General features: G+C 40.8%; 1 protein-coding gene across 2 annotated transcripts in view; it reads left to right on the forward strand.

Annotated features, from left to right (window-relative positions):
• The first annotated feature begins 1,599 nt into the window (after positions 1–1,599).
• LOC108889035 (A disintegrin and metalloproteinase with thrombospondin motifs 16) overlaps positions 1,600–25,933 on the forward strand; it is a 52,688-nt gene continuing 28,354 nt past the window's right edge. Inside the window, exons 1-9 of one of the 2 annotated variants that reach the window (XM_018685314.2) lie at positions 1,600–2,206; positions 2,363–2,453; positions 5,341–5,699; positions 15,763–16,207; positions 18,880–19,082; positions 21,155–21,238; positions 22,004–22,163; positions 23,984–24,089; positions 25,000–25,137. In XM_018685314.2, coding sequence (XP_018540830.1) covers positions 2,123–2,206; positions 2,363–2,453; positions 5,341–5,699; positions 15,763–16,207; positions 18,880–19,082; positions 21,155–21,238; positions 22,004–22,163; positions 23,984–24,089; positions 25,000–25,137 — 1,670 coding nt within the window. In that variant the 5' untranslated portion in view covers positions 1,600–2,122. Of the gene's footprint in view, positions 2,207–2,362; positions 2,454–5,340; positions 5,700–15,762; positions 16,212–18,879; positions 19,083–21,154; positions 21,239–22,003; positions 22,164–23,983; positions 24,090–24,999; positions 25,138–25,933 lie in introns of those variants that run through there. The other variant, XM_051076262.1, reaches the window with a different exon arrangement.

The following is a 25,933-nucleotide window of genomic DNA, read 5'->3' on the forward strand; positions in this document are numbered from 1 at the left end:
AGAGTGAGTATTGCATTGCAGCGTGGTGGGGGTGAGGGTGGGGGTGTGTTGGGGGTTTCTAAAGGGGGGGGGGTATAACTTCAACAGCAGCTGACACTGTAAAGATTACCTGAGCCTCCACACATATGGTAGGAATTCTCTTCGTGATGACATTTCATCACTGATTAAATCCAGCACTGGCAAACTCCAGAATCTGGAAGTAAGTTTTGTATATGTATCCGCTTTACAGGATAAGAGCATATTACTCTCAGGTTGACAACGTTCTAACATTTGCGAATCAAATTTATCTGTCGGGAGTTGCATTTTGAGGGGGAAAGCCGGTCATTTGGTTTTGATATCGCCATATTGTCTCATTTATTCCCTTCCTGTCACTGAAAACAAATAAATCTTTCATGTGTGACACTGTCGCTAATCTAACGTGACACGGGCCATTTGGCAGATGCATCAAACACTCTGCACTCCAGTGAGAAACAAACCCTCAGGATAGAGTGTCATAGAGAGATGAAGTCCTGTTCCACTTTAAAGTCCAGCCTCTGTTCCTCCAGCATCCATTGCTCAGTGTAATTTGTCACAGACGGCATCTATCATCACTCTTTCTGAAATGCTGAAACATGATACTGGAGTTTGCTTCACACATTTGGAACTACATGACAATCTCCTGTGCTGGCTAGTAAACGTTAATGATGAATTTTTTTGGTGACATTCAATCAGTATAGGTTCTCCCACTTAAAGAAATTATGTAAAAACACATTTCAGGCTGACACTTGTGGAAGAGAGCTTAAAAAATGAAGGAACTTCATGAACCATCTCATTTGCAAAGCACCTCTGACTCCTTTTAGTCTGATCCCGATATTCTGACTTAATGCCGAAAAGATCACACTGTAAACCGTCACACATTTATTTCTCCTGCCGCACAGCCGACAACTCATCTGGTTTTCTTTTGAGGGAGGATAAAACGCTCCAGAATATGAAACAAGCGCTCTCTCTCTTTGGCTCCCACACTCCTGAGCACTTCCATGAATGATTGTGGGGAGTTAAGAAATGTTGGCAGGCTGCCTATCAGTGCAGCTGCGGAATACAGGAGAGATGGGAGAATGAGGAGTGGATTAAAAAGGGTCAGAGGTTAAATTTCAGACTGTAATCCATCACAAATTGCTGATTACCTGCTGCAGGATGTAATCTGCAGATCACATTTGGGTTACAAGATCCAGACTACTGAATTCAAGTAAACATTCATTCCATTTAATTCCTGTACATATACTTTGAAATGGATCATCATTTTCAAATGAGCTGATGCGGAACAAGCATAACAAACAGTTGTTACTGCAAGCTCCTTACAGCGCATGTAATTCGTCACCTAAATACATCGAGCAAATACAACATTCTACCTGTTTTCTTCCCTATATCACACAGCGACTCTGTTCCTCTCCCACAAGTCTCCTGCAACCCGACAGACGGATACAAACCCCGACTCTCAGTACAGGTGTCAAATGTGATTGGCTACATGCTGCTGCCTACCTACCACCCACACCCACACCCCCCTCCTCAAAACTCAAACACCCACACAGGCTCTGCAGCCTCGTGTTCAGTGCTCCCTCGGTAGGGCTCCCGGGGGAAACAGATTCGGACTCAGTGCGACTTTCATAGAAGTCTGCCATTGCCAAGCCGAGACGCAGCCTATTTAAGACAATCACATGATTTCACTGGGAGTCAAAATGGTCCGCGGGGGTCACTGGGTAGAGAGAGAGAGGGAGCGGCAAAGTGAGCGTGTGTGAGAGAAAGGGAGAGAGAGAGAGAGAGAGAGAGAGAGAGAGAGAGAGACTGGTCGGACTGTCTGAGTGGAATAAAGGAAAATGACTTGCCGGGAGAGTGGACTTGAATTCATGCGATTTGCCGCCTCGGGATACTGGTACACTTGGAAATGAATGGAGACCCAAAGTGGCACAACTGAAGAAGCCTGCATCTGAGAGTCGTTGATGCTTTATTCATCACAAGTCCCGCTGAACTGCTGCTGCTGCTGCTTCTGTTGGACGGGTTTATTTAAGCGCATATTGGGACTGTTGGAAAGTAGCGGTGTGATATAGGCTTCATTTTTTGGGGGGGTTAAAGGTGATCCACAGACATGACTTTCTTACGGAGTCGTGCAGAGTGGAAAAACTGGACGTTGCTCTTTTTCCACCTCTTTTGTTTTTTCACACTGGGCAAAGTAAGTCGGTTGTGTTATCTCCGTTGCGCCTGTGCGCACATGCATGCGCAGCTCATAAAGCTGTCAACACTTCATATGACTAAGTGCCGAGTTTAGGGTCATTTTCCGTGATAATTTGCAGGATGCGCAGTCTCATTTACTTCTCCTGTTTTACAGAGCTTGCCTTCGAATAACGGTGCTGACAGAGCAGAATCTCACCAGGAAGCATCGGCATTACTCCGATTTCTCAATTTACCTCAACATACAGGTATGACAAGAGTTGAACAAAATGTCTCGCAGATTTCAGCAGTGTTTCTCCGAATAATTTCAGTTTTTAGTGTGGGAGAGTGTATTATGATCCGCCAGTTCATGCTTAACATTTTGGCACAATGAAATTACAAGTAAAGCCATCCACTGCATCCCTCAAACGGCCAGCAGCATCAAACAGCGCTCACCTGCGCTGCGCACTGCCTCTCTTCACCGCTGGGGGGCGACCTGCACCCTGACACAGAGCCATCAGTGGCTGCTGCACCACTGGAGCTCAAACCTGGGGTCCACGGGGAAATAAGTAATAGGTTAATTTTGTGGTAGATAATTTCACGTGGTTGAAGTTTAAGTAAAATGAAGTTTTGATTGGTGGAGTCCCGGATAATAAGCAGTTAAAAGAAAAATATCAGTATGTGACATTAATCTAATTGCTTAATAAGACAATAAAAATGGCTGACATATTTGTACACTTCGATTGTTAAAATGCACTTGGAAGTCAGAAGATGCACTGATGCCTGCCGTAACTGCTTAGTCAGTTCAGTAATTAGTGCAAGCAGGAAGTGCAAGACAGACTTTCATCTGTTATTTGTTTTGTGGATCTAACCCCATGTGGCGTGCTGAGTCAGCAACTGCTTTGGCTGTGCATTCTCCCTCAGATCTTTTTGGGGGGGGGCTGGGGGTTTGTTTTTGTTTTTTTTAGTTTCCATGAAAAGCAGACACATAAACAAATAAACAAATATCAAAACTCCCCTCACTGAGTTCATGTGGAGATGATCTGAAACAGAGGTGAGGGCTTCCCCTCACTTCTGTTTCAGATCATCTCACAGCCAGTGCTTTAACAACTACTGCTCAGTGTTGATGTGTTTAACATTTGTGAGGGAAAAATTCATGTGTTCAATCTTTTGTTAAGTTTAAGCCAAGCTCTAACCAATGGGTACAATGGTTAGAGCCCTTATCAGCACTAATGGTACTCAGGAGCTACTAAACCAACAAGCTAACCACTGCTGGATCTTGTCTCAGTCTCTCAGTCCATCAGACAAGTGTGTGTGTGTGTGTGTGTGTGTGCACGCACTTGCATTATCTATTCCTGCAGACTCTTTGTTTGTATACTGTCAGACATGGGTCACTGCAGCTGGTTTTTAAGTTAGGGTGGTACAAACACAGTTGAGTAGGTGTAAATGTGTGTGAGTATGTTGGGGGGGGTGGACAAAGCGACGAAGATAGAGAGGACCATTTTCAGGTTTTGCCTAAGTGCTTTGGTGTCTGCTCAGAAAAGGCTTGAGACTTAAAGTATGTGTTTGCTCTGTGCAGTCCTATAGCTCTCTGTGTAGGTTGTGGTTATAACATTGCAAGGGTTGGAGGTTTGCCTCCCACTGTCACCAACCATGCTAAACCATATGCACACATGATAATGCAAGGTGCTTTAAATAAATGCATCCACTAACAAGCATATGTCATATTGTGCGTAGGGGTTTTAAGTCAGCCTACCCAAAATGCACCAAATAGCCAAGTTCAAACCTCAGGCATTCACACTGCCAGTGATGACACACTGTCTGTCACCCTGCGTGTTTCTCCTGCTGACTGCCAAAGCACGTCTGTCCCCATGCTATATTTACTCATTATTCAGACTTGCTAAAGCAGGTCATACTGTACAGTAACTGACTCTGGCTCTTGTTGACTGTAAGTCCAAGGTTGCTGTTATTTCTGTGCACCTTTAGCTGATAAAATGACCACGTATCATTTTCCCATGGCAAGACAAAACACATTTGCAACGGCCATTACAACACTGTAACAAAATCAATGATGACGCTGTTTTGGTTGTTTGCTTGCTGGTTACTCATAGACCCAAAGTGTATCGAGTGCATGTTTCAAGATGTGTGATGACTTACAGTATCAGGCACTTTGTATTAATAAGATCTCATCACAGTATCAAAGGTTACTGTGAAACAATGTCTCTCCCAGCATCAGAGACAAAATAATAATTCTTGGTTTTAACACATTTTTTTGTGTGCATGCAAGACACATTACCTCTAAAACCCTGCAATGTCTCCACAGCCTTAAAGAGAATAACACACATCATTCCTGACACAGGATGCCCTCTTTTAGTAGGTCAGCTAATTCTTACTCAGAGGATGGATAGGAGTGGCATCTGCTGTCATGATTTCCCCTGGAAAACCAATTTTGGCGCAGCTCAAGGAGTCTGCTACTCTTTTGATTTAACCTCTGGAGGGAAGCAGGCTAGTTTCTTGGTCACAGCACCATTAGACATTTAACTGGTATAAGAGGCTAGGCCTGTGACCTGCCACCAGCCCTCTTTATGACCTGCAGTTATCTCGCCTGAGCTGTAGTAAAAACTGTAGTAAAACACTAGGTCAAACATGATTCACTCTCCGCTGAACGGCCTGTGTTGGAATTGTCTAGAACCCTTCCTTTTCTTGTAACTCTTTCTTGACCCTGCCAGCAAAAGTATATGAGGCAGGTCAAGGAGAATTTACAAAGGAATGGAAAAGGTTGTAGTTTTTCCTCAGTCTGTGATGCAGCCAAGGTAGCAGCATGACACAACATGCAGTATATCACAGTAAATGATGTTGACGTACCAAATTAGTATGGACTGGCCACAATGAATACAAGGACAATGTGTTTTCTTTTTGCCAAGTTGCATCTACAAAATATAGTCCATTACATCTTGCATCATAGGTTTCTTTCTTCGATCTTCCACTGTTTGATCCCATGAAGCCCCTACATATCAAAGAAGTAGATTCTGTCTTTTGTCTAGATGCTTTTCGCCATCGTTTTTCACTCTCATTTCACTCTCCATCTGTTGCCATTGCATGTACATTCACAGTTTCACTGAAAATAATCCCCCAACTTTTGATCTTTCTCTCCAGAATATGAGATTGTGTCTCCATATGAAGTCAACCACCAAGGTGCTTACATCTCTCACGAAGTTGCCCACCATCAGCGCAGAAGGCGACGCAGATCCCTGAACCCAGATGCAGGCTCATCAAACACTGACAGCGGCGGTGAAATGGTCCACTTCCGGCTAAGTGGCTTGGGGCAGGACTTCCACATGGAGCTGAGGGAGGCCTCAGAGAGCCTGATAGCACCTGGCTTTGCCATCCAGGTCCTGGGAAAGAACGGCACCAAGAGCCTGAGGGCCTACCACCAGGACGACCTCTGCTTTTACCAGGGGTCGCTGAGGTCGAGGGTCAACTCCTCGGTGGCTCTGTCCACATGCATGGGGATGGTGAGTCTGAACGTGCACAGAGTCGGGTTGCAGGAGGTGGGAGTAGTTGAGCTGAGCTGGATCTGGGTTGGTGCATGTGTTCGCATCAGAGAAAAAGACTTCAGGGTCAGTTAATTTGAAAGTATGTTTAGTTTTGGCAGCATCTAGATTGATCTACCAAGTGAATACTGTAATTGCACTTACTGACCCTAAAAGAAATAGAGAGCCTGGGAGCCAAATTTCAGAAATTTGGCTCATCCTGGGACCCTGATAATATAAACACAGCGTTAGTGTTCTTGTCATGTTGAAGCCCAGAGAGGGGGGAAGAGAGAGGTCCATGAACCTTTTTGGATTTCAAGTCAAAGTTTAGAAAACACTGAATTAGAGCAGAGACTAGGTATAAGTAAATGACTGAAAACATGAATACATTTACTGTAATTTGGGGTTAGAAGATGTCAATCAGACACCGAGCTAAAGGAAAGAGTGAGAGGGAAAAGAAGGATGAAAGGAAGAGAAAATCAGATTACAGCCAGGCAGTGAATCTAGATAAAACCACATATTTTTCATCATTGTAAGACACTGTCTTTTTCTTTGACACATGCACAGTCATCAAGCGGTTCTTTCAGTACGCTACTGTAAGGCTGCCTTTCACACAGCACTTGAGTCAGTGTATTGTCTGTCTGGTCTGGTCATAAAATTGGCTTGTACTTGACTCCAGTTGACTTAAAAACCCACTGGCTAAGTTGGCAAGTGATGCACAGAAGTTTCCTCCTTCAGTCTGTCGTGCATCATTAGTTCTTGCTCATTCCATGTACATTTCACTTTTGCCTAAATCAGCTAATGAATAACTAATGAACGGAAAAGTCAAGTCTGCAAACGCCACAGAATGTTTGGTCTATAAGCCAGGAAAATCCTAAAAACACACACATGCCAAAACACGCCAAAACAATGTTTTGGTGGTATTTCATCCTCTTATTTAGCATACACCATGCTGTTAGACCAGTTTTCATGGCCAACATATGGAGTACAGTCCACAGATATACATTTTTATTTAATATTATTTAAGCCTGAGCATTATTTAAGCCTGAGCACCTGGCATTTTGCATTTTATGCATTTTAACAGGTTCTCAACTCAAGAGCAATAATCTTTGATGATCTAACACAGCTGGCACCATAAATAGCAGACTGCAGCAATTAATAAGCTGATATTAAATCCAAAACTAAGCAGATTTATTGGTGTCAGAAAGATCAGTTATTAACAGCAGTACAACTTGTATTTGTGCTCAGCTGGACTGAAGTGTGTGAACCAAAGACCATTCTGATGCAGGTGTTTGGTGCTAATTTTGGTTTCCCTTTTGTTTGTTAATGTCATACATCCAACTTGTCCAGGATAAAAGTAATTATTTTAATATGCAGGATAACATTGCTGAATGGACAAATGCTAATGATTACCCTTGGACCCTTGTTTGTTTTCTGTGGAGAAAGTTGGCAGAATTTCAATTCTTGCCTTGGTGGTCCTTCTGTGCTGCATGAACATAAAGGAAACATTACTGTAAGAATGACATTAAGTAAGCCTAAGTGAGGCAGCTCCACCCTGAGACCTCAAGTGTTATGCTAGACCTCTCAGTAGTCTGGACTAGAGAACAAAGGACTTAATGAATACATGCTAATCCTCTCAGCCTTGAGCTCACATAAACACATATTGTTTTAGAGCTCAACAATCACTGAAGACAGAGGCAGCAGCCGAGCAGAAGGCAGAGAAATGTCTGTAATGTTACCTATTGGCACGTAAATGTTAATTGTTAATGTGAGATTCCAAGTTTGAAAGAAGAAATTGTGTTTTGAGAGCATTCGAGCTTGAGGTCATACAAGCTTTGCATCTAAAGGACCTTGTAACAGCAGAAAAGAAAATGATGGTCATTGAAATCCACAGTCTTTTCACAGTTTTAACTAAACAAATGCCTTGAAAAAACAATATGACCACATTTCACTTCAACTTGGGTTTGGTTTTTTGTTTTTTTGGTGCTTTTGATTCTAATAAATTCCAGGCCTGACTTTTCTGGTTTGCTGTTTATATTTTCATTGCGGAGGACCACTGCTGTGTCTGAGAATTGCCCCCTAAAACAACAGACAGAGAATGGCACATTTCCAGGGATGCTTCTTCTTCTCAGTGTGTATGTCAGAGAGAGAAAGAGAGAGAGAGAAAGGGAGAGAGAGAAAGAGAGAGAGAGAGAGAGGGGGAGAGGGAGAGGGAGAGAGGGAGAGAGGGTGTGTGTGCATGTCTGCATTTCAGACCAGATCCCAATAAAAGATTCAGCCAAAAGGTCCAGGGTTGTAGAGACTGTAAAGACTGTTCTCACGACTTAGGCCGGCTAAGATGGACTGGGTCAGTGAATCAATGGGAATTTGACTTTTTCTGATGTGAATTGGGGAACTGCAAACTATGTCAACAGACAAAGGTATTTAGACTCCTGGGGGAAGCTGAAGATTGTTACAATTTTCCCAAAAATGCCAAAATGTCTCTTTATCTGGCTCTGAACTGTATATTTTTATCAATATGAGAATTTTATCACATCTACAACATGATCTTGTATCAAATCAGCTACTGAGTTTTCACATTCATCCCTATTATTCAATTAAAATCACAATTCATATAGACTAGAAATTGCATATTTCTAATGCATTATGCTATTTCTACCTTTGGATATAGTGAAACACTTGAACTCATCTTCCTGTCATACCAAACAAACTACACATTTGAAACAGTTTTCCTTTTGTGTCTGCGTATGTTTAACTTTGCAACATGCACTCATGTACACATAACATGGCCAAAACTTGGTAACAAAGTTTACTGGGCCACTTGAAAGCTCATAAGAGACCTTGAGCTTTGGTCAGGCTCCTATTTGACAGCCAACAGGTAAATATTGACCAGAGGAACCCAGATCAATAGCTGTATCAGTAACAGCACCTGGCGTCCAACTGCAGCATGATACAACTTAGATGACTCCATTTCATCACCCTTATTTGGTCTGTCATTACTTGAGAAATTGTATTTGATGAGGCAGTATTCAGAGTTGAAGTTGACCTAGACATTACATAGAGCAGAATCTACTGTGGACAACTCCTTTTGGTACAAAACAAAAGTTTGCTGTTGTAGTAAATCTCAGTTCAGTTCTCATCCTCCCCATTGATGGCCATACATTAACGTTAATTGCAATTGGTTGCTGTAAATATTGTGTGACTTTGGTTAAAGGTGTTTTTCGTTTGCTTTTTTTTTTTTTTCTTTTTGGTGTACAGATGGAAATCATCCTTATTATAAAGGATTCAACACTACTCATGTGCATTTAGAGTGACTCACTCAGCCTGTATGTTAAGTGTCCTCTCAGGCTCACTGATGGATACAAAGAGAAAGATGAGGAAAGATCAGAGAAAGAGAGAGAGATGTAGAGATGAAGGCAATAAGGGTAGTTGTTTCCTCCGTGCCATTTTGAAGTGCTGAAAACCCCTTGTAAGGAGTGTTATGTTGTAAAGCCTGTGTATAAGTTGCCTTTTCAACTTCCCTCTTCTGGCAGCCCATATACCGGTTAGCCCCTCTTTGATGACAGTAGGGAGTTCAACCATAAAAATCTCTTACTTACAAGCAAGGAACTGATGGAATAAAAGAGCCAGGCCAGTCCCACTGACCACACTGTTCACCTGCCAAATGGTTGGAGACTGTGCACAGTGGACTAGGCACATGTGGAGGGGGAGGTCATAAAATAGGTCCTCCTCTGTGACGACTTTATGCTGCTGCGTAATCCACTTTAGTCTGGCTTTTATAGGGGTGAGGGAGTTGTGGGGTGAGTAGAGTGGCATACAGGCATTGTTTAACCCTGACAGCCCCCCTACACGCACACACATAAGATATATTGTGGGATTTTCAGACATTGTAGCAACATGGTTCCAAGAATGGCCATGGTCTGTTGGTCCACCACTTTGGTCCAGACTGAAATATCTCAACATTCACTGGATAGATTGGCACAGAATGTGCAGACATTCTCAGCTCAGAGGAGATAAAGTCTACTGACTTAAATGATCCTTTAATTGCAAACATCCCATCATCCCATCAACCTCAGATGTACTTTGTGTTTAGTGCTAATCAGAAAATGTTACAGTTACCTTACACGTTTCACAGAATCTTCTGTACACATTATCATGATTTAGGCTGATGGTGGTGCAGCATCAGCAGTGACAACTGGGTCAAATTTTTGTGGATTCTGTTTAATGCCTTATAAATTTTCCTCTATAAAATGACATAACCATCTATTACTCTGTAAACTAGTAAACATTAATTGGGAACATTTTTAGTTCTGTGTCTAGCTCTTTCTTTGCCTCTGAATGTACATCATTATCTCTGGTCTTCACATACATCTCTATCTGTTTGTCTAATCTGATTTTACCAGACTACTAACGCACACCTTTCTTTTGTACCAAAGGGAAATAGTAAATCTCCTCCCACCACAAATCACTTGGAGGTCATGTGTTTTCCTCTTGTAAAAGGATGGGCGTGTTTCTTGCCACAGGGCTTGTAGTAGTAGTAATAATAGAATGCTGCACACTCATCCCACCTCTGGGATTTCCAAGACTATAAGAGGGATGCGCTATTCATGTGATGAAGCTTTGAAAATCATGCAGTGTGGTCTTGGCAAGTTGCTGTGATCAATTTTCTCTTAAGATACACCAAATGATCGTAAAGTACTGTCACTAGTTTTATCATTTGCTAACATCACTCATGGTTTCATCAGTTAAAGTAGATTAGGCACTGAGTCATGGACATGTGTCTCTGAGACCAGAATTAAGTCAGTATGCAGTTTCCAAATTGATATACCTCCAGTTTGTGTAATGTGTTCTGGATAGCTGGCCAACAGATGACTAAGGTGCAGCTTGAAGTGAAATTTCTAATTGATTAAGAAATGGTGTCTAGTGCTGAAGCATGGTGTCAGAGTATCATTCCCAATTTTCCAATAGGCCCTGTCAACACTGAGCCAAAGTTTGAATCCCTGCCTTCAGCTGCTAGAAATTTAGCCACCATGGAACCAGTTTGCATGCACCAAGGACAAGAAAGAGTTATTGCTTCACTTTGGTCTGTCAGAAGAAGGATTGTTTGAAATTTTTGAGCTATTTGTTCTACTGCTTTTACTGAAGAATAGATTTTTTTTACTTACATTTTTTTGTTGCTGTGCTGTTTTTGGTTTCAATGAATAAAACCAACAGTGAGTAAATCTGATTATTATTTTAAGATATTGTATTAAATTTCCTTTTCTCTCAGACACACTGCACTTCTCATATGTTTGGACTGAATTAAAACACGTGCTTGGATCTAAAACTTAGTAATAAATCTGATCTCTAAGTAAATATAGTAGTATGTTTTTGGTCACTGTTCCATCAGGAAGAACAAGTTAGGCAGAGCAAGGCAGAAAGAAAGAGAGAACTATATACTGCACACAGTCAGGTGCATCTTGTAATGCACTGAATGCTTCCCCCCTCAGTTCCGTTTTCCTACCACCCCACCCACCCCCCTTCATTCCTGTTGCTGCTTGTCTGGATGTGTCTGACTCCAGAGAGTCCAGCTGTTTGCGCCCTCCCAAGTAGTGTTTCAGCATTTTATGACTGCTATTTGCACCTCGTAGAGCACAGTGTGTAATCTGATGACTTTGGCTATTTAGGAAAGGCACTAGTGTGACCTAATCTCCCAACATAGTGGCTCGCATATGCAGACACTTGAAGAAAGTAGCAGCTACATGTTGTTTTGTGTAAGGATGTGCAGAGTTTACAGACTGAAGACATTATAGAGAGATTATCTCTGGGATACGCTCGCTGCCATGCTCAGGAAGACAAAGAGGATGCATGTTGCTTTGTTTAAGGCAGAAACATTTGGAATTCATTGAACATACTATACGCTGCTTTTACATATGGTTTTCTGTACAATTTCTAGTCTGGTTTCTACAAATAAGAGCTTGTTATATGCACATATAATACATATTATATACATATAAAATGTGCATGTTTTAGAAGAATACAGAATGTACCAACACAAGTTAAATATTACAACATCAATATCTGACTGGATGTTGTAAGCACAGGACAAAAAACATAAAAACAGAATTCATCAAACAGTAAGGGGCATTGATTGATCTTAAGTAAAAACAGAGTCATGGTTCTTGCTATGATGGAGCTGCAAACACAACCCATACCAGTAGCTCATCCCTAACTCAGATTTGCATCAAAAGGGTTTTGAAAGGACTTTCATGTGCAGATCTAACAAAAAGGTACAGATGAAAACATGAAAACAACAACTTCAGTAAGGAAACTAAATCTGTGAATTTCAAACAAATTTGAAATTCTATGGACAGTTGTTATACTGCAGGGAAAATAGAATCAGTCATCATAAACTTAATGCATACAGTACATGCCTATGTACAATGAAGAGAGCTGGCAGTATGCGGTTGAATAGTCATCTCCATAAATCACTTATTTTGCTGAGGGACCCTGGTATTGGAACCTCACCAAGGACCTCTGTAGATTACCAGACCCCTATTTGGGAATATGTCATTCGGTGTCATACGCCACACCGTGCATTTTGGCATACATTATAATAGAACCTATGTATCTCTTTTGCACCAATGTGATGACAACATAAACCCCAAAACCTCAGCACCGATGCTGAAAAGACAGGCCAGTCTGCATACAGAAACCATAGAATGTAACATACAAGTATGGTGCTGACAGGGAAGATACAGACGTTGCAGTGAGAGAGTGAACATTGTCACCATGACATGCAGTCATAGCTGTCATGATGCCCGTGTTTGTTGACATGCCTCCAATGGAATTGTTTAGAAGTCCTTGGCTTATGTTGCACCATTTTTTAAAATACTACCTCTGCATGATTCTACATACTGTATCTGCAGGGTGCTTTGAATGGCACTGTGTGCAGGTATAAACAACAGTTAAAGCATGGCCATGTTTGGAAGTTTCTAACTGCATGAGTTATAGTATACATACTTGCTGCAAGTAACACAGCTATGTACATATCTTCACATTAACTACATGACTCTTTTTAAGACTGAATGTCAGCCAGATCACCCTGTCAACTCCAGCCTACTTATATCAGAACATGACAGTTTCTATAACAACTCCGAACTAAACAGTCCAGTCCACCGGCTACAGGTGTAAGTACTGACTGTCTCTTTCCATCATGGATTTCCTCTTCATAATCTTTCCCTTCTCCTTTTACTGCCATTGGAAGGAGCTGAACAAAAGTAACCCCTCGTGACAAAGACAACAACAAAAAAGAGAATTCCTTTTCTTCCCCTGCTCCAAAATCTCCAAACTTCTAGGATCAATATAACAAATCAGCAGAAACCTAGTTGTGAACCATCACATGACACTATTTTTCCATGGAGTGCTGCTTTAGTGTAGGTCCACACTAATGCCCCGATGTTCAACCCCCCTGTCCAACCACCCACCCAGACAAAATAAGTGCTTAACATGTGAAGTTTTGAAGGTTGACAGCAGCACGGTTCAGGTCAGAGGCCTCACCGTGACTTGGAACAAAATTATGACAATCGTCTGTGATTACACAGCCCTGGGGTGGGTGCCACGCGGATGACAGGATCACGCACCAGTTATCACATGTGATTGTAACCAACGATCTTGGCCGGGGTTCCTGGCAAGAGTTGTTTCTTGACCGTTGGCAGGCAGGCCACAATGGAAGGTGGTAACGTATTAGCAAGCATCTCTCTCTCTTTTGCTTCTTCCCAATAATTGATCCCCCCGCCCACTCATTCCCCCAAAGCAAACTGCTGTGTTGCATCAAGGTCAAATGTCCATAGTCAGAATTAGGTGCAGCGTTGTCTGGGATTCCCAGCACAGCCACGTTTGTGGTTTTTGGGGGGATTTTAACACAAACAGACGGTACTGGCAAGTTGCTGATGTAGCAAAACATGCGCACTGTCTGAGGACTTCATTATAAAGCATGCATTGTTTGTATTTTTGTGTGTGTTTGCGTAAAGGGTCTAAAAGATTGTAATCATCTCAATAAGTACTGGGCCAAAAAGGCATGTTTCCGGCTGTAAATATGTCTCCAAATATATTTCCACGTCTGTGTTTGTGATTATCTTTTGTCTGTCAAACACCAGTTTCTGTGCGGTGGGAAATGATCATTATCTGACACAGAACCACCTGTAAACAGCAACTGCTCTACACTGGCTTGCAGTAAGGGCATAAAACTTAACAGTAGGATTTGACCATGAACTGCTGTGACATCTTGACACTTCAGGAGTCATACAGATGTTTGCATGGATTCAAAATGTCTTTTTTCTGATGGATAATGCAAAATGAGGGTAATAATATTTTTACAGCATTTAAGAGACTACGCCAATATAGCTGCTGTGGAACTAATAGTGCACAAATGCAACATAAATGCATGATAACTTTCTTTGCCACAGTACGTGATGACAGCTGTGAACTGTACAGTCATTGTGGTCACAGCTGACACATCTGTATTGGCTTGTATTCATCTGTGCTGTGAGTTCACAATTCTCAAAGTCAGTGCAAAATACAGTCACGGTATTTTCCAGGAACTCTCTTCCACTAGTTTCCTGATCTGTGGCTGGCGGAGGTAGAGGCCCGGGTTAGTAAGTGATGATGAAATGGGGGAAATCAGTACTGAGAATCATTATAGCAACAGCAAAAACATCACCAGGTCTGCCTAAAGACATTTGTTGCTCATGTATAATCTCTGTAGTCTCTCCACCTATAGCGCACACTTTCTTGTCCCACACACACACACACACACACACACTCATCCACCTAGTACTGTCCTGAGACTGTCATGCACACACACACACATATGCATACACACCCAACCTCGCCGCTGCCACTGTGTCAGACTGTGTCTGTCAGCCAGCAAAAAGGCTGCAGCGATGAAGGACCTCACACTCCACTCACAGCTCCCAGTGAAAAAAACAAAAGGAGACTGTAGTCAATTAAACGTATTTTAGGGAAACTACTATTACTGCCAAGCGCAGTTACGGTCCAAACACTACGTGCCAGTTGACTGTCAACACAGATGTGGTGCGTGTTTGGAGAGACTGGGAGAGACAAAGAAAGAGGCAGAGAGCAAGAGAAAATAATCTCCAAGTGTCTGAGTCGGCCGTGTTGATAGAAGTTTATTGAAAATGGAATATGAAAGTTGAAAATGTCTCTGTCTCTCTCCCAAAGAGACTGAGACTGAGATAGAGAGAATAAGGTCAACTGGAGAAATCTTTAGCTGAACCTTTAGAGATTTATAATGAGGTTTCCCATAACTTTTCCCTTAAAATCAAAAGCATAAGGCACTGGTACTTGTACTAAGTACTAAATTTGAATATTAAAGCGAAGAATGCCTATACCTCGAGGACCTGGAGTGCATACATTGTTTATGAGAGAGATGCCACTTCCTTTCATCCTCATACCAGCCCTTATGTTTGAAACTCTTTCCATCTCATGAGCCTTATTTAGATTTTGCTGAGATAACGTCTGACCCCGAACAGCAAAACAGATGTTGGACATGAAGAAACACGGCCAGTAATTGAGCTGCACAGAGGTTTTGGGGGGAAGGGGGGTCAGGTTCACAGTGACCCAAAAGTCAAATCTTGACTAATTGCTGACAGAGACAGATTGGGAAGTTAAACGAATAGCCGGAGAAGGTTATCTTTCTGTTCCATTGTGATATATGACTGACCCTTTAGGCTACTTTCAGTGAAAGAGAATGTGTCAACTGTTGTAGTGTTGGACATCCAATAATATGTACTCTACCTGTCACTTTAAAATATTTTGAAGTGTAAATTTTAAGTGTGAATACCTGAATCAAGTCAAACATTATACATTTTTTCAAAGTACAGTATATTTTTGCACCTAGAATGGATGTAAGCATGTTTATTTCGGGTCCCGTATGGCTTGAGTGCATACAAATTAACATGAGTGCAACAACAGATTAGTTCAGGCCAAATAAGTAGAAGAGCCACTGCTGTAAAGCTAATGGGACTGTCTGTTTTGCCTCTAGTCAGGTTTGATCAGAACGCAAGATGCAGACTACTTCCTGAGACCCGTCTCCCTCAGTCTTGCCCAGAGAGAGAACTTCACGGCTCCCTCCAGTCACCAGCCGCACATCCTCTACAAGACTGGGAGGGACTCTCACACAGAGCAGAGAGGTCACCGGCCTGGGGAGGTTCAGAAGCGATCCACAGATACAGCTCCTCACAAATCACACACACACTTTGTCACCAAGAGATCCGCGGACTCACCAACAGACCCCACCTACAACGCAGTCAATGAAGATCACCACAGGGACAGCCACAATCATCACCATGGCAACGATGAGAGCAATAGTCCTGGCAGCCAGACGGAGCACCATGGCAGTGGCCGTCACCGCAACAGCCACCGCCATGACAACGACTACAGGCATGGGGAGAAGCAGAGGCAACACTTCTGCGGGAGAAGGAAGAAATGTATGTAAGGGCAATTTCTCATTCTAGTCCACATGTAACATGCAGCACTAACACAGACCCATAAATATTCCTGAAAGTGCTTCCCAAGCACATGTTGAATAATCAGGGAGACACTTTCATGTACTCATGTACTCAATTTCATTGGTTTTCTGTTTTACAAATCAAAGTAGGCATGTAGACAAGTAAAAGGAGAAAAGCACTGCATGAACCTTTTCTGTACTGATGATGCAGGATTTTTAAATAATTCAACAACCAAATTTTATAATGAGGTTGATCTTACTTATATTCTCCCACCTAAGAATTATATGCCATTTCACCGTTTTTACTTTAACTCACTAAATTAGATTATGTAATATTATTTTTTATTCTAAAATTGCCATGTAGTTATTTTTGCCATTTCCAATACCTCAAATGAAAATGGTTAACATTTAACGCTTAAAAAAGAATGTTCCCACCTGGACACACTTCTCACATTACACATTTTAGGCACTTGTCATAACAAGAATGTTAAATGTCAAGATATAACTAAATTAGTGGTTTGAACTCGGCGAGGTTCAGACACATTTTGAGGAATTATCACACCACTTAGAGTTTCACACAGAGAAGAAAAAGATTGACGTATGATAATAATTCTGTTTATTGACATTTTCGGTTAACTCTGTTAGCAGTCAGCCTCACAGGGTTGTGGTTGGTCAGTGTGATGGGAACACAGGGACGTCACCCGAGTAGAATATGTTCCTGTGTTTCATTTTGGTTGCTATGAATGCTAATATCATTGTATGAGGGCAGAAAACACCCACAAAACAGACTGTGATTGTGTAGGTGGGACAACAATGGTGCCTCTTTTTACAGTTCAACACCTCAGTGAAAGTAGCAGAGTGTGTGTTAATATGTGTGGTTGTTAACACATCATTAGCCCCTGTGTGTGTTGAAGAGAAAAGCAATATGTGAGTTTTCACTCACAAGAAGGCAGGCTGTAAATTCTATTAGGCAGCTTTTTTTTAAAAATTAGACAGGGATGGTTTTATTATTGTAGATTTCAGTAATATTTTGCAACTAGAGGAGGTTTTGATTTGCATTTCACATGATGACACGTGTTAATGCTTAACTATATTATCACTATTTACACTGACATTTTTGGTTGACTTCATTAGTGACTTAACCTGTTAAAGGTTATGGGAAATGTTTTATACTCACTTTACACTGTGACAAATGTTTGCTCTCAAGAAATTACCGCAAGATCAGTTAACATTGCCGGTGTCACAGGGGTCACTTGAAAGCGAGCAGGCAGGGATTGGACTGGTACCACAGCCATTACCCTGCAGAACCCCAGCTGTCTGTCCCCTGTGAAAACACACTGATGTTTACATTCCCATAGAGTGACATCACTGAACACCTGTGCCGTGTTTTAGTCAAAAAGGCACTTTGGTTGCTCACCTGCTTCCTGCCTATATAAGCAATCTTTGGAACCTTTATAGTTTATCACGGCCAGACAGTGATAGGTGAAAGTTTTGATAACGTGAAAACATGGAAGTGGAGATTTGAGGTGATAACGTCAAAAGCCACAATGGTTTTAGGCTGTTTTGCTTTGACTGGTGTGTACTATTGACCTCGTTTCATAGTGTAAAGATGAGCACAGATGAGAGACGGTTTTCCTGGAGGCGACCCGGCTTCAAAAGGAGAGTTAAAAACAGGGCAGAACTGGGCATTTGATGTTAAGATTAAGTCTGTGTGTTTGTCTGAGTCACATGTTCACTTAACAGAGAAGTGCTGATAAGTCTTCACAATAAGCTTGTATTGTGAATTCATTGCAATTTACGTCATCATCTTTTCAAATACAGCTTCCCTTTAGGGAAAAAAAGAAGAAAAAAAACTTACCTTATCAATGACACACTGACATGATTTTTGGCGCCATTCAAAATTACCTTTATTAATAATGTTTGCAAAGTGGATAAAAATGGTGACTTCTTGTAATTAATCGAGAAATGGCCTTTGTCCATCATTATCTAACATTGTATTATGACTACAGAATATGAGATAGCTCATGTTTTTGAAGACTGCACTGACAGCAAAATGGATTTGCTTTTAGCATGTAAAGCTTTCATATAACTACTGCATATCAAGAACATTTGACTTTCTGTAGGTGCCTCTAATGCACAGTACATCACACACTATGGTTTCACACTTTACTTAATGGTGGCATAACACTGGACTGCCAGAGTCAACAACAGAAAGAAAGCTCAGTTTGCAGTTTATGCATGACATCAGGTCATGAAAGTAAGAGTATAGTTAATCATCCAGAATGGTTGTCAGCTATTTGCCAGAATCACTGGTTAACACTCACAAACAAAGGTGGCCATTTGGCTAATGGCTGCAGGTTCATTATAAATCTTGTGCAACATACAGTATAATCAGCTGTGGGACGGAAGGATTGTATATTTGTAATGGATGTTATAACTGCTATTAAATTGTTATTATATGCACTAATGTTTTTTCTTTCATCAATCACTTACAACCCATTATCCCATAGTTTGGTTCTTATCATTTTGACTCTGCAGCTACATAAACTTCATTCAGTTTGTTCTGTTTTTACCACATCGTTTTGCTTCAAAATGAATTAATAATTTAAATAATTCTAACTCCCTTTATCACTCTCCATTTGTTTTTTCCAGACATGCCCAAACCTCCAGAAAAGGATGCTTTTATCCTCCCAGATGAGTACAAGTTTATCCCCAGGAACAAAAGGGCAGTGCTGATGAAGAACCAGGCCAATCAGAACCTCAACGTAGAGACACTGGTGGTGGTGGACAGAAAGATGATGGATAACCACGGCCATGAGAACATAACCACATATGTTCTCACTGTGCTTAATATGGTGAGATAAACTTTAATATAACTAGTGTTAGACAGAACAGAGGTTAAAATGGGATGAGATGTTTTTTCTGATACTCTGGTTTATGACCAAATACCTGTAAAAATAATCACATTCCCATCAGCCTTAGTTGTATGTTGTGTTTAGTGCTAATTATCAAATGTTGGCATGCTAACATGCTAAACTAAATTGGTGAACAATATAATCATACTTTCTAAATATCAGCATGTTAGCATTGTCATCGTGCGTATGTTAGCATGCTGGCGTTAAATATGTTTTTTCTACTAGCTACACCATGTCTTTCTGCTTTATGTAAGAATTAAAATAAAAATCTTTACAAGTGGATTTAACAACAGTACAACAACTTACAGTTAGCATATTTCCTCTCATCAAATTAAGTTTTGGCACGTTGCCAGACCATAATCCAACTTCCGAACTGGCCTTATATGTTTTGTCATCATACAGCATGTAAAGGGCAAACATCAGAAATTGATTTGCCATGCATAAATTAGTTTGCCATTGACTAGAGCTTAGTGACTTGACACCCCTGTCTTCCATTGTCACTTATCAGAAAGAGCACATCTAAAAACATGAAACTGATATCTGGGTGAGATCATCGCTGCAACGCTAACAGTGACCCCCCGTCCCTCTCAGCTGATCTCCAAGCAAATTCCGTCACGCTCGTTTTGCTACTTAATGACTGACTGACAAATCCAAAGATAATCCATCTATTTTGAAAACATGGTTCCCTCTAGTAGAAACCAAGTTGGAGTAGTCACAGCCTGCCTCAGAGGAGTCACCTAAATACAGTATGGAGTTTCACAGAAAACACCCAACCCCCTATCCCACCTGCCAGCTCCCATGGGTCTAAGAAAAGGTTATTTAATGTTTGTTGAAAATTAAATCTGATGTGCTGCTCCAGCATTTGCGCAGATTTATGTTTTCTTCGCGGCAGAGTGGAAAGACTTCAAAAACATTTTGTAATTAAGGATCGACAAAAACATGCTGTACATTATGTACCACCAAACACCAAAGCTCTATGGAAACTGGTGTGATTGTTTCTTTTATGAGGCAGTGAAAACACAGTGATTCAGTGTATCTGTTGAAGTCTGAAACTCTGTCAAACACTGGAGTTCCAGGATATCTTAGTTTAAGTAAGTGGTTTTGATTGTCTCTTTGACCTCAGAATTTTGCTTGAGTTCTGTTAACAAACCACAGCCGTGTGTCTTCTCATGAGTCAGCGCAGAGGAAGACCAAACATCGGGAACATAAGGAACGAATGAGAGTGTTCCTGAAGAGAAAAAAAAAGCTTAGTGAGTGGCACCTGAAGTATTCACAGAGTCTGAGAGAAAGACAGAGAGCAACCAAGAGGAAAAGATGAGGAGTCCACTTTCAAAGCCCAAATGTTATGATTGATAGTCAGATATCCGTGTGAGTACAAGAAGCTGAATTAGAAACAGCAGTTGTGGCTTTCATACCTCAGCGATACCATCGAAAAGGCTCGGTGTGTTATTTCTACAGGAACGTCAAGGTGTGGTGTCTTCTTGACATAGACTTCTCTTTTCTCTAATATAGTGCACATATACTGTATGATTAGGACAAGTTCCTTAGATGAATAATTAGCTGATTGGATATGTGAAAGATGCTACAGGGAGTAGGCTATGTGTATTTTTTGGACACAGTATACAACATTTTGACAGTTTAAGCACTTTTGAAGAGATGGGTCCATGTTTGAAGACTTTAATAACTGGATATCAGATGGCAGAATAACACAACACTGTACTGACATCATCAAGCCTTTCAAATCTCTTGGAAAATCTCAATACTCGCTAGGTTTTAACTGGATAACAGGTTGGGAATAAACAGCTGAGCCTGTGGTCAGTAGGACAATGTCTTTGATTGTCTTATGGCCAAGTTTTACAAGTCTTTAAGTGTTGTCAAAGTCACTTTAGAGAGATATTTAACTGTAAACTGAAATTCATGATTTTGACAGGACTTTGGTGAATGGATTGCAAAAAAATGGAACCATTTTGGAAATTATAGAGTTAGCAATAATCTGTTTTTGTGTCTTCTAGGTCTCCAGTCTCTTCAAAGATGGTACAATAGGGGGGAACATCAACATAGTGATAGTTGGCCTCGTGCTTCTGGATGAAGAGCAGGTGAGCATCTCAAAGCTTGTCAGTAATGACAGGTAAAATCTTCATATGTCTAAAAACAAAGCCTCTCAAACAGCACTGAGTGATGGTAACAGATTTTGTGGGGTTGAAGGGTTTGGAAGTGTATATGTCCTTACCCTAAGCACCCTGATCTTTGTTAGCAGTGACATTATGGAGCTTCAGGGACAAAGGGAATGCAAAAAAAAAAAAAAAAAAAAACAATCAAAAAGGTCATTTGTTTGTTTATTTGTTTTTAGGCCTGAAGGTCCAGATCTCTTAGATTTTCCCAAGCTCACCCTGACTACTGAAGAGTTTTACAGTGGTTAATTACAGGGTATATATTTCCTTGGAAATTCTTGTGGAGAGCAGGAGATGGAAAGACAACATAAGCAAAAGAGAAAGAGAAAGAGGGGTTGAAGAAACAGGTGGGGTACTGTCAAGAATCAGGCAGATTCAGATCAACAGATTCTGGTTTCTGTCCGCCTGTGATGTTAATAGATTTCAGTCTTCATTAAGAGGCAATTATCAGAATGCCAAAAATGTCCCAGATGTTTGTCAGTGTTACCAGTTATCATGTCCCCTCATTCTACTAACTTATAGACAGGTTTTATTGATATTTGGCTGAGTAGAGGAGGAGGGAAGGTAATGTCATTTAATTTTACTGACCTTTTTTTCATTGAAATCCACACCACTTTGTGCTCACAGCTTCTTTTCAAAAAGACAACATTGTCTCTCTGTCTGCCTCCTTTTATCTGATTTATCTCACAGGATGGCTTGGTGATCAACCACCATGCAGACCACACACTGAACAGCTTCTGCCACTGGCAGTCTACTCTGGGAGGCAGAGAGGGACGCCACCATGACCACGCCATCCTTCTCACAGGACTTGACATCTGCTCTTGGAAGAATGAACCTTGTGACACTCTCGGTACGTCTTTATTACCTGGTGTACCGCTGTGCCGCTAGAAAAAAAAAACCCACAAAAAACAAAAACACTGAGGAGTAGATTCTACAATAACAAAATGTCTACAAGTGTAGTCTGAGAAAATATAAAAGTGTTGCAGCAAATACAAGGGTTGAAAGGTTGACATAATAAGAAGTGTGACAGTAATATTTTGCCAGAGTCACGTGTATGCCATCTGTCCTTATTTTGTTTGTTGCTCTTGATAGACATGTGTCATTCTCTCTCGCTTTCTGGGAAGATGCTCCTGTTGTCTGTCACACGGTGTGACCCAGGATCACACCAGCCAAACCAGATGTTAAAAAGATCTACAGCTTTCAGATCTTTTCTGCTCCACAGTGTTACATATGTATGCCGTAATGTAGAATAATATGAAGTTTAACAACAGATAAAATGAAGAATCATTAGTTTCAAGCAGGAAAAAAGGATCTAAAGGGCAGTTTCATTGATTCATCTGGCTTTTGAACACTTGAACTTCAAAAACACATAGTTGTGTTTAAGATGCAGATCTCTTGAAGATAATCTAACTTATTGCAGATGCAACACCAAAAGAATAAGAGTAATCAGTTCAGAAAATGAAATGTGCCAATCATGTTTTCACTTACATCACAGAGCAGAGTTCAAGTACTTTAACCACACACACATGCTCAGTCATCTAACAAACTAACAACAGCTTGTTTGTGGTAATGACCATGCCAACACATTGTTGTCTTCCACACTGTGAGAAAAAACTTCCATTTTGTGCCCCAGACAGACACACACACACACATACATACGTACAAACATGCACTACCTTCAAACCCCAGACTTACATTTTGACTTCAAAGTGTTGAGACTAACATTAGCCCTAATCAAAGCCCAGTTCAAAGGTGTGTGTGTGTGTGTGTTTCTGTGTGTGTCTGTGTGTAGACAAAAAAGAGTTAGCTCTGACCAATTCCCAAAGGTGTGAGGCAGAATGACTATTAGTGCTACCAGTCCATATATAACACAGTTTATTTGCATAACTGTTACAGCCCTATCCCTGAATGTTTTCCTCCATATTTCAAAACCAGTATATAATATCAATGATCTACCACTTTCTGAACACAAAAATGGAACCAAATGGCAGTTCTCACAGTCAATCTGCCTGCTTAATTTTAGTATCATAATTCACATTAGTTCTGTACATGAGAACATTACTTTAGGGGTTTTTCACTCTATAGTGAATGACTTAGAGCTGTAAAATAGCAAAACACAAAGCTAAATTCTCCCTGAGACACTGAGACAAAAACATTAAGGGAGGCCCCCATGAGTATTATTCCTTTTGATTCAGAGCCAGGGGTGCTGTGTGTGAGTGTCTATGTGAGGAGAGACAGAAGGCAAATGGACAGAGAGAGGCGTAAAGGGAGCTGAATAGTAAAATAGAGTTTAATAGAGAAGGAGGGATATAAGAAAGAAGTGAAGACAGACAAAGAATGTTTTAAAGTGAAGTAAAAGGTAGCAAGGGGATCTGGGAATGTTCCCACGGAGTCCCATATTTTAACATATGGAGGGATTTTAACCCAGTTATGGCATGTTTGATATTTCTTCTGTGTGCAGTCTGCAACCAGCTCAGAGAGTCTGAGAGAATCCTCTTGGTTTTTCACTGATAATGTACTGCAAGTTAAAAAGTACAGTAATTGTTGAGAAGGAGTAAACACAGCTTGACAGTGGTCATTGTAATCAACAAATTACAGGCTATGTTGGACCTGACTGATATACTTGAACTGTAATGTACAGGTTGTAAAACAGTATCACCAATTTTGCAGGTTTTGCTCCAATTAGTGGGATGTGCAGCAAGTACCGGAGTTGTACCATTAACGAAGACACAGGCCTGGGTCTAGCATTCACCATTGCCCATGAATCTGGACACAAGTAAGGGTCTCCATTCTTCTCAAGCTCTCATAATGAAAAAAAAAAAACAAAAAAAACAAACAAACCAAAAAAAAAAAAAAAGTATGTGTGTGTTTATTTGTGCATCATGCTAGCACACTTTCACATCTGTTGAAAAATGAAAAAGGATATGTTTAATATGTGTTAATAAGTGATCCAGTAGAATAACAAATACTGCCTAATTCTAATGCACATGTAAAGGTACTATTTGTAAGTTTTGCTGTCGCTACTTTGCCAGCATTAGCAGTTAATTATTTATCAGTCTAGAGGAGACATTGTGAGTTCCGCATCAAACTTCAATCCCTTACTCACCAAGAACAGTTTCCAGCACTGGAAAGCAACAGCAATGTTTAGCTTCTAGTTCTATCATTTAGTATGTTAGCATGCTAACCAGCTAGCCCCAAGCTGACCCGTCTTATTACTTTCTGATAGCAACTCACAGTAGACTGCCCTGACTCCAGACAGCCCTGAAGACGTAGCGCTGCACAGAGGATGTATTCTAAGCTCTTGTATTATAAAGTTAGCAACCATTAACACCCCTTGCTCCTAGCAAAAAAAAAACACATTCAGTAGCAGAGAAAACTTACAAAAAGGCTCCTTAACATGTAACATGATATATGATTTGACATAAGCATGTACAGCACAATTTGTTTTCAAGGATTTTTTTTTTTTACCTATATGTGCAAAAATTTGCAGTCTGATGATGTAGTTTTAATCATTTAGGTAGCCTACCCACAGTAACGCAATGCTGCACTTTTTGCTTGCTCACCCTTTATACAAATGCTTTCATATGGTACAACCTGTCTGTTTAATCAAATAATATGATGCTGGAACACTGTCAACATAACTTCAACATGAAAAATCTTTTACCTTTACTTTTTTAATTCCTCAGTTTTGGAATGGTCCATGATGGTGAAGGTAATGTTTGTAAGAAGTCAGAGGGCAACATCATGTCCCCCACATTAGCCGGTCACAATGGTATCTTCTCCTGGTCTGCCTGCAGCCGCCAATACCTCAGCCGCTTCCTCAAGTAAGCAGCCATATTTTAGCCTTACTGCCATGCTTTCGTTGTGGTGAATGACGATGAGAAAATTGATTTACGAAGAACTTATTGTTAATACTGACATTTATGGGTAACAGTGCCTGAAAGAGTCTTATTAGGTTTTCAAAAAATAAGAGCTGCATCACATCCATATGGCATATTGATGAATAATGAGTTCATCCTCATGCCAGCCTTTTGTTAAGCGCTCATGCAACAAAGAAATAAAGCACTGTATCAGTTTATAGAGCAGAATTATTAAAACAAGAGTCCTCCTGGCAATAGCCACTTTTAAAATGCATTGTGTTTATATTCTTCAGCATGTGTTACTGATTGATGAACATGTGTTGAAGAAAAAACACGTCAACAGCAGATACATCAGTTTCAAATGCTACTCTGATCCAAAGAGTGCAGAGTGGAAATCTGCACTTATGTTAGAATGATTACAGGACTTGCCTTATTTTGCAAAACCTAGGACAAACAGACCTACAGTATGAATGTATGTGAGTCTGAAATATATGGCTAACATAGCGACTGTGTTAAGTGATATGTGGTGCCGCTATTCTACTGTAAGTGTTGTTTTACAGACTGCATATGTATTGTGTGTCAAGGTACATGTGAGTGAAAGTGTGCTAGGGAGAAAGTTGTGTGTGTGTACATGCAGTAACTGCATTTTCATGCATACAGCCTGCTCACCCAAGCGAAAAACAAGCATCACGGACATAGCGTCCATGTGTCTGGCTGTGTTTCTATGTGTCTGTGCATGCGCGTGTGTGTGCACGCTTGT

Source organism: Lates calcarifer, linkage group LG15, assembly GCF_001640805.2.
Source record: "Lates calcarifer isolate ASB-BC8 linkage group LG15, TLL_Latcal_v3, whole genome shotgun sequence".
Classification (NCBI taxonomy): domain Eukaryota; kingdom Metazoa; phylum Chordata; class Actinopteri; family Centropomidae; genus Lates; species Lates calcarifer.